This window comes from Thamnophis sirtalis, unplaced genomic scaffold, assembly GCF_051295495.1.
Source record: "Thamnophis sirtalis isolate CommonGarterSnake01/CBP01778 unplaced genomic scaffold, rThaSir2_p1.2 scaffold_2, whole genome shotgun sequence".
NCBI classification, from domain to species: Eukaryota; Metazoa; Chordata; class Lepidosauria; order Squamata; family Natricidae; genus Thamnophis; species Thamnophis sirtalis.
This window is the reverse complement of record NW_028261382.1, coordinates 68,931,610-68,940,625: the sequence shown is the minus strand read 5'-3', so window position 1 is coordinate 68,940,625 and position 9,016 is coordinate 68,931,610. Positions and strand designations below refer to the sequence as shown.

The 9,016-nt window shown below is 45.6% G+C and overlaps 1 protein-coding gene across 2 annotated transcripts in view; it reads right to left on the bottom strand.

Annotated features, from left to right (window-relative positions):
- Positions 1–209: 209 nt before the first annotated feature.
- SMPD4 (sphingomyelin phosphodiesterase 4) overlaps positions 210–9,016 on the bottom strand; it is a 50,755-nt gene continuing 41,948 nt past the window's right edge. For both annotated transcript variants that reach the window (XM_087705934.1, XM_087705935.1), the window contains 4 exons: positions 4,772–5,005; positions 4,270–4,401; positions 1,028–1,156; positions 210–710 (listed from right to left, as the gene is read on the bottom strand). In XM_087705934.1, coding sequence (XP_087562060.1) covers positions 390–710; positions 1,028–1,156; positions 4,270–4,401; positions 4,772–5,005 — 816 coding nt within the window. In that variant the 3' untranslated portion in view covers positions 210–389. The remainder of the gene's footprint in view (positions 711–1,027; positions 1,157–4,269; positions 4,402–4,771; positions 5,006–9,016) is intronic.

Genomic DNA, 9,016 nt, shown 5'->3' with positions numbered 1-9,016 from the left:
TGAATGGGTCCTCAAAGGGCAAAATGAAGCCTGCTGATCTGCAAGGACACGGACACAACAGCTGGCTGCCCTGGGCACTGGATGGGGGCCCGGCTGCAGAAGCTGGCACAGCCCAAGCAGCCCTGCCACACTGGGGACACCACAGCATCTCAGGGCCCCTGCTTCTTTTGACTTCCCCACGCCACCAGGAGTCTCCCAAGATCACAGTGTTTTCTTATTTTAAAAAAACTTTTATCAAAATAGAATGTATAAACAGCAACAGTCTGACAGGCATAGAATTACACAGTGAGTGATTTAAAAGACCTTCAGTGAGTGATTTAAAAGACCTTCAGCCCCGAGGAGAGTCTACCCCCAGATGAAGACAGGGCTTACTTGGGCAACTTTTGCTGTCAATGAAACTGCCTTTTCTCAGTCAAGACAGTCATCACACAGGCAAAGAGAAGGTATACCAAGAAGAGCACGAAGGTGCAGGCCACTGGCCCAAGGCAGAACCAGGCGGCCATGACGTAAACTATCAGGATGGAGAAGAGAGTCCTGTAGCTGGCCAGAAACCTCAAGCTGACTCTGGGCTGCTGAATCCGCCCCGAATGCCACTTGGTGTGTGTGCTGCGCTGGGAATTGGCCACCAGAGACGGGTTGGTAAGATGATACCGGCAGAAACCGCCAAGGAAATCTTCTCTGGCACAGAGCCTCTCCATCTGACTTCCAAACTAAAAGGGACCAAGATGAAATCAAATCAAGTTGGGGGAAATGAGATTGAATCCTTAGTGCAAAAGCCAAACCCCCTCGCTCAGGGATGGCTAATTACAGAATTTACTGCCACAGCAAACCACTTAACCAAAAAGAGTCCCCCATGGTCTTGTCCAACACGCCAAGGGCTTCTAGTCGTCACAATGAGATGCCAGCCTCAGGTAGATCTACTCCGCTATCTGTACCCTGGCGGTTGGGAAGAGGCCAATCTAGAGGTGAGTGGAATGTGAATGCAAAGGGAAGAAGGGCCGCTCGATGGCCTGGGAGGTCCACTTACGCGTTCATTAATGGCCAAAGACAGACGGAAAAGCAGCCGGACCAGGTTGGTGCTTTCGTAACTTCGGATTGGCTGAAGCTCTGAATCGCCCTGGTACTCTATCTGGAATTTGCGCAGGCCGTTGATGATCTAGTGCGAGAAGGAAAACCCTGGATCTTGAGACCGAGTCACAAAGACAGCTGTTGGGGACCCATCGTCCATCCTAGAGAGAACCTGCGGGAGTGCTGCTGCAACTCGGCCACCCAGCTGAGCTTGACAACTGTGTAAATTAATCACATCTTCCTCACACAAGTTTTCCCGTACTTTTTCCAGTGAAATTATTTTTTAAAAAATGGCAAACCTTCCTATAAAGCAACCTCAAATCTCCAAATAGCCCTAGATCAAATGGCATCATAGGTTACTGGCCCCCTTGCCCACCTAGACCTCCAGCAGGGCAGATCTTCTCTTCCAGCAAAGGTCAACTCTCCACAATTCCGTGATTTTTTTAAAAAAACTATTCCCTGCTTTCTTCACCCTTCAACAGTGTTTTATGTGTGCAGAGATGTTTGTAGCAGCAGAACTCTGAAAATATTCAGTCCCAAGATGATACTGATTATTGTATAGTTCAATGACGGCAAACTTTTTTGGCACCAAGTGCTGAAAAGGGAGCTTGAGCACTCATCCAGGCCGCAACCCGGAAGAGGAGCTGCCCAGGGGACATGCTTGCACCGGAAAATAACTTCAGTTTCCAGCATGTGCATTAGTGCCAGTCTTCCAATCTCTGGCGCGTGCAGTGATCAGCTGGCCAGAAAATGGAGGACCAGCTCTTCTAGTTTCCAGCACATCCGCACACATGAAGGTCAGCTGATTGTCACGTGCGTGTGTACACTAGAAACCCGGAAGAGGAGTGGGCAATGCCACACGTGCCAGGCAACATAGCTCCGTGTGCTACTTTGGGCACGTGTGCTATAGGTTTGCCATCACAGGTATAGTTTGTGGACTGTATACTGATTTGAGACAAATCTTTATTTATGCTTCAACCAGAATGTTTAAATCAAGTATATTCAAGCATTCTCTCATCTCACTTTGGGCTCCTGGTAGTTCTGGTGGTAGCCAAATTTCTGCCTGACATGCTGGAAAACACTATTTTCTGAATAATTTGTTTCCCATGAGATGTCAAAATGTATGTGGTTTTCTTATGTTTGTTCTTGAGCCCTTTCAACGCAACAAACCATCTACATAGTTACTAATAAATGTATTAATTTTACCAGGCACATAAAACATTTTGGAAGAAAGGAAACGTGACTCCCTCAGGGATGGAATCGGAGCAACTGAACCGCAGAGGGCAACAAGAGGAAACGTGCTTGGCTTCAGTGACAAACTGAATATCAACACCTCACGAGGCTCTGATGGCATCCACTGAGAGTTATTAAGCAGTTGAAAGCCGCAATTGTGCACTTCCTAACCACCATACACAACCTGCCTGTGCAATTGAAGACCAGAAAGGAACTCGAATGTTTAAGAATTGGCTTATGGGGAGACACAAACATTTTTAGGCAGAAATTGATATAATCAATATAATTACTAAATACAGAAGAGTAGGGTTGGAAAAAGGACCTTGGAGTCTTTTAGTTCCAAGCTCCAAGCAGGAGATCCTACACCATTTCAGACAAATGACTGCCCCAATCTTTCTTGAAAGCCTCCAGTGATTGAGCACCCACAACTCCTGAAGGCAACTTCTGTTCCACTGGTTCTCACTGTCAGGAAATTCCTCCTTAGCATAGATTGTTTCTTGTCCTGCCTTCTGGTGCTTTAGGAAATAGACTGATCCCCTTTTCTTTCTGGCATCCCCTCAAATATCGAACAGTACAATCTGCCACCCCTAGTCCTTCTTGTCACTAGAGCATACATAGCCAATCCCTGCAACTGTTCTTCCTATGCTTTAGCCTTCTTTGTTTCTCTTCTCTGCATTCTTTCCAGAGTCTCAGCATCTTTTTTATATTGTGGTGACCAAAATTGGATGCCGGATTCCAAGTGTAGCCTTACCAAGGCCTTATAAACCGGTACAAACACTTCACATGATCTTGATTCCATCCCTGTTAATGCAGCCTAGGACCACCCTGGCCACATTCCATCTGTGGACCTTGCTGAAGAATACCTTCACGGTCTAACTAAACTACTAGGAGTTTCTGAGGGTATCAGAAATCATGTGGATAAGGGTGGTGAGCTACTAAGCATCATTGACTGAAATTTTCAAAAAGCCTTTAAAAAAGATTCCCATCAGAGGCTCCCCAGGAAGCTCAACAGCCATGGAAGATAAGGGCAGGTAAGCAAGTGGCTGGTGACTAGCAAACCAAGAGGGACAAATGGACATCCTGAATGGCGTCTTTTAACCTATTCACAAATTATTTGGCCAACTTTGCTGATGAAGCTAAATTGTTTGGGGTGGTAAAGACGATAAGGGACCATGAAGAGCTTCACAGGGATCTCTGCATGTTGGAAAGTGGAAGTCAACATAGGCAAGTGTAAAGTGGTACATATTGGCACCCAAAATTCCAGCTAGTCATCCAAACCAATGGAGTGAGCTAGGAGTGAGCGATGAGATCTCAGAGGAACAGGAAACACTTCAATGAAGGTGCTGATTCAGGGGGCATCTACTGTCAGAAAAGACCCTCAACATGGGAGGGATAAGAAACAGGGCTGCAAACAGAGAGGCCAGCATCACAATGCCCTCGCATGGATCTCTGGCGCAACACATCTGGAACACTGTGCGGTTATGGTTGTTGCACCTCAGAAGGGGTCAGTTAGAGCTAGAAAAGGCCAAGAGGAGCAGAACTAAGGAGGCCAAGGGGTGGAGTGGATCCCTGGGAGAAAAGGCTGTGGCATTTGGGCTTTTGAGTCGAAAGAGAGGAGAGATGATGGAGGTGTACATGGTGTGGATAAAGGGGAGTAGTCGGGTTCCCTTCCCAGAGGTCAACTAATGACAGGGAATCCTGGAAGAAGCAGGACAGATCAAAACAGAGAAGGAGGTGGAAGAGGAACTGCACTTTCTCACTTGCAATGTTCTGTTAATGTAACCTTACAATCAAGTAGAATTAACTAACCTGGTGGTTTTTTCTGCCTGGTCTACCTGGTAAGGCTGTCGACCACTGGGAGAACAGCCTGCTGGACCGAATGTGTCAGGGTCAATCTATTAGAGCCCTGCTTACATTCTTACATGCACTGCTGCTTTGCACAACTTCCTGAGCAGGTCATTGGCCTACCTGGTATCTCCCAAGAGGTGTGAGCGTTAGCCCATCTTCATCCTCAATGCAGTCTGGCAGCAGCATCTTCCCATTCTCCTCTGCAGCCCCTCCCCTGTTCAGGATCAGCTGGCTCAGCTGGGCTTCGTTCAACTGGCAATAACCAAAACAGGACACCCCTATCACATGTTAATTGCATTGTTACATGAGCAAATGTGGGAGGCCTCTAAACACAAGATGTCGTCGTTCTCACATCTGGGTCCTCATTTTACCCACCTCAGAAGGATGGAGCTTTAATGGAGTTCCTTCTCAAAATCCCTTCTGTTAATTAAACTGAAAAAGCTGCAAGAAAAACAAAGTGCAGCCCAAGGGAGGCGTCTCTGCTGGGATGCTTTAGCAGCCCCTCACCTGCAGAGAAGGGGCAGCCCTCCCCCTCCCAGGACAGACCAAGGAAGGCCCAGGAGCTCGGGGAGGCAAAGCAGACTGGGGATCTAGAAAGAGCCTAAAGAACTCTGATTCCTACCCGAAATATCTGACATAAATATTCCAGGGCTTTCTCCAAGTATTCGTCCGTTTTTCGTATACTCTCTTGCCCCATTTCGTCCATGTCGTTCCCCAGGTAGGAGCCGTTCAAGTCACTTGAACCAAACCAGAACCAGGAGAGGAAGGAGTGGCTGGGGCCGGCCTCCGCTGAACGGTCTGAGAGGGACCTGGCTGATTGCTGGGCCTGGCCGATCAGCTGGGCCAGCCGCAGCACCTAGACGGGAGAATGGCAGAGTCAGGGTAGCTCAGAAGACAAACAGCCTCAGGCCAAGCAAAGAGCAAGGAACCCCTTTTGGATAGGGAGGAAACAAAGATGCAGCTCCCCTTCCCAAATGACTGATTTCTGTATGTCTGCACCTATTATTATTATTATTATTATATACTTTATTCATTAAACAGGAAACACAGCCAACTGAACATTCAAAAATGCATCACAAATACCATTGACTGGTGCTAATGGTTGATATGAGTTGCTGCCAGCGTCCTAGGTATCAAATAATAATAATAATAATAATAATAATAATAATAATAATAATAATAATAATAATAAACAACTATGGCACAAACCAGCAGTGATAATTGCAGTGGTAATTGGCACACTGGGTGCTATTCCAAAAGCACTGGAATTACATTTAAAACAGTTAAAAATTGACAAAATCACCATCAGTCAAATGCAAAAAAACGCACTGCTTGGATCTACATGAATATTACGAAAATACGTTACAACGTCCTAGGCCCCTGGGTGGGACCCGACTAGTAACCAATGCCAAATCCAGCGAAACAACTGGCCACTGTGATACAATTCTGTTGTTGCGAATAATAATAATAATTTGCGGCACAATTCAGTAGCACAAATGATCCATTGGAATTTGTGCAAAAATTATAATATTAAAACAGCAACAAACTGGTGGGAACATCAGCCTGAAAAAGTCACCGAAAATCAGATGGTCAAGATCTTGTGGGATTTCCGTATACAAACCGACAAAATACTGGCGCATAATACACCAGACATCACATTGGTTGAGAAAAATAAGGTCACAATCATAGACATCGCAATACCAGGTTATAGCAGGGTCGCCGAGAAGGAACATGAAAAAATCGCAAAATACCAGGACTTAAAAATTGACATTCATTGACTATGGCACAAACCAGCAGTGGTAATTCCAGTGGTAATTGGCACACTGGGTGCTATTCCAAAAGCACTGGAATTACATTTAAAACAGTTAAAAATTGACAAAATCACCATCAGTCAAATGCAAAAAGCTGCACTGCTTGGATCTGCACGCATATTACGAAAATACATTACGACGTCCTAGGCGTGGGCCTGACTAGTAACCAATGCCAAATCCGGCGAAACAACTGGCCGCTGTGATACAATTGAATAATAATAATAACAATAACAACAACAACAATCCCCTCCGAGGAGCTTTACCTTGTCGTGGTGGAAGGGCTTGTGCGCTCTAATGATCCTGAGGGATATGCTGAACAGGTACAACCATATCAGACAGGTCTTAGGTGAAGGGCCAGACAAAATTTGCTCCACAACCCATTCAAATATGGTGAATACGAAAAAAAATGAAATTTATGCTGGCTGAACCATCGCCCGGATTAATTCTGTTGGATGCTATGGCTTTTGGGCATTCTGCACAAAATGAGCTAGAGGGCTCAGCTCTCTCTGCTAGGCAACCAGGGCATGGAGCTGACAAGCTACTGGAAGAAAAAGTGAAAAAGCAAAAAATCTGGACTAGGGAAGAAAACATCTCTATTATGAAAGCTTACTATCAGTCTGAGCCAGCAAAACGTGGATTTCAAAAATGAATGTATTATATTTGGAAGGTGAACAACACGGACTGTGATATCAGTGAACAAAGGCTGTAATTCTAAGCCACAAACGATGTGTAATTCTAAGCCACAAATTTTTCACTACAGCAGAATTAATAGGAATCGAAGAGAAAGCAACTAATGGTCTGAGTATACCAACAAAGAAGAGTAACATCAAGAATGATTTGCAGACTCAAAAGCAAACTGTACAAAAAGGGAGGAAGATGATGCTGAAATGGATGAAGATAAAGAACAAGGAAGCACTGAAGAACAAACACCAACAGATAGTGCTCAATTAGCTGAGAAAATAAAGCATCAAATGGAAGATACTGAAAGAACATGTTTGCCAAAGCTGAACCAAGTGAACCAGAAAGAATTGAGAAAAGTACTAAAAAGGTCAATGAGGCTGTACAAACCATTCAAACCACTACATTAGCTGAAATAAACCAGCTGATGTATGCAGCAGCCTTCATAATCACCAAAGAATTGGGTTTGAAAATACAAAAGAACCAAAGAGGCAAGAAGAGGAAGCCTAAATGGAAAATTCGGTTGGAATTGATCAAAAAATTTCGTGGAGACTTGAGCAACTTGAAGAACCTAAGGCAAGGTCAGCTAAAGAACAAGCAGGTCAAAAGCAACCTGGAAGCAAGATACGATTTGGAGAATAAAGAGATTGCGATAGTAATTGAAGAGCTGAAGCAGAGGGTTGTTGCCGTTGCTGAAAAGATTAAAAGATATGAAAACCGGGTAACTCAATTCAAGGAAAACTCAAAGTTCAGAGCAAATCAGCACCAGTTTTGTAAGAGCTTAGAAAGTGGAGATGGAGTAACAACAAATGAAAAGCCTGATAAAGAGAAAGCTTTGAAATTCTGGAAGAATTTGTGGGAAAACAACAAGAAGCACAACAGAAATGCAAAATGGATTAAACAGATTGAAGATTCTATTAAAGTGCCTAAAATGGGATGTGAAAATAACAAAAGAAATGGTGCAAAGACAGTCAAGAAAAATGAAGAACTGGAGTGCACCTGGACCAGATGAGTTACATGGCTTCTGGTTAAAGGTACTTTACAAGTGTGCACAAAAGATTGGCAGCCCAAATGAACCAGATCTTAAAAACACCTGAAAATGATGAATGGATGACAACTGGAAGGACATTTTTGATCCAAAAAGATGAAGAAAAAGGAAAGGATCCTGGAAACTATAGGCCAATCACCTGTTTGCCAACAACATACAAGCTACTTACAAACCAAATTTATGGATACTTGGAAAGAAATAACTTGCTTCCTGTAGAACAGAAAGGATGCTGCAAAAATTCAAGAGGAACAAAGGACCAACTGCTAATTGACAAGCTAATCCTAAAGAATTCAAAGAAAATATGAACTAACCTTGTTAGGTAAGCTCCCCATTGGGAGAGCAAGTGCGTTCAGAGAAGCATTGTGAGAGTTGTGTTGGAGAACACACAAACAAGCATACAGAGACACTGCAGTTTAAATAGGCTTTTACTTTCGTGGAAAAGGACGTTGGTCTTACCTGAACGTCTATTTTCTGATGGGAGGAGGGAATGGTCACACGTGGGTTTTATCACAGCCTGATTGGTCCAAGACTGAGAGGAAATCTATAAATACCGGTGCCTGTCCATTGCTAGCCCAGATTCTCGAACATGAACGGTACAACTGAAAAACAGAAACAACAACACAACAACCCCGGGAAACACCCCCCGGGCCCTCCCCTTGGCCCCAACAGCCAGAACTCAGGGCGGGTTGTGACCATTCCCTCCTCCCATCAGAAAATAGACGTTCAGGTAAGACCAACGTCCTTTTTCCAGAGTGGGAGGAGGGAATGGTCACACGTGGGACATACCCAAGCTAAAGTCCCAGGGAGGGAGAACAGAAACTCTAGGGCCCAAGGGGAGCCTCAGCTGCCACCCCCTGTAGTACCCTACGACCGAAAGACGCGTCCGCAGACGCAAAAGCATCCAGACGATAATGTCGGATGAACGAGGTTGGAGAGGCCCAGGTAGCCGCCCGGCAGATGTCTTCAAACGGGGCCCTCGTGGCCCACGCTGCCGAGGTTGCCGCGCTCCTGGTAGAGTGCGCCGTGATGCCCGACGGAACCGGCCGCCCTGAGGCCACGTAGGCCTCTGAGATGGCCTGATGCAGCCAACGGCCGATGGTAGCCGAGGACCCTTCGAACCCAGAGCTCCAGGTAGGAAGGAGACGAACAAGGCCTCCGACTTGCGGAAATCCTTGGTCCGCCGGAGGTAGATCCGCAAGGCACGGCGGACATCCAGACGATGCCAAAGACGCTCCCTGTCAGTGGACGGACTCAGGCAGAAGTCGGGCAGGACGATCTCCTGAGCCCTGTGAAAGGGGGTATTTACTTTGGGAACGAATGCCGGGTCAAG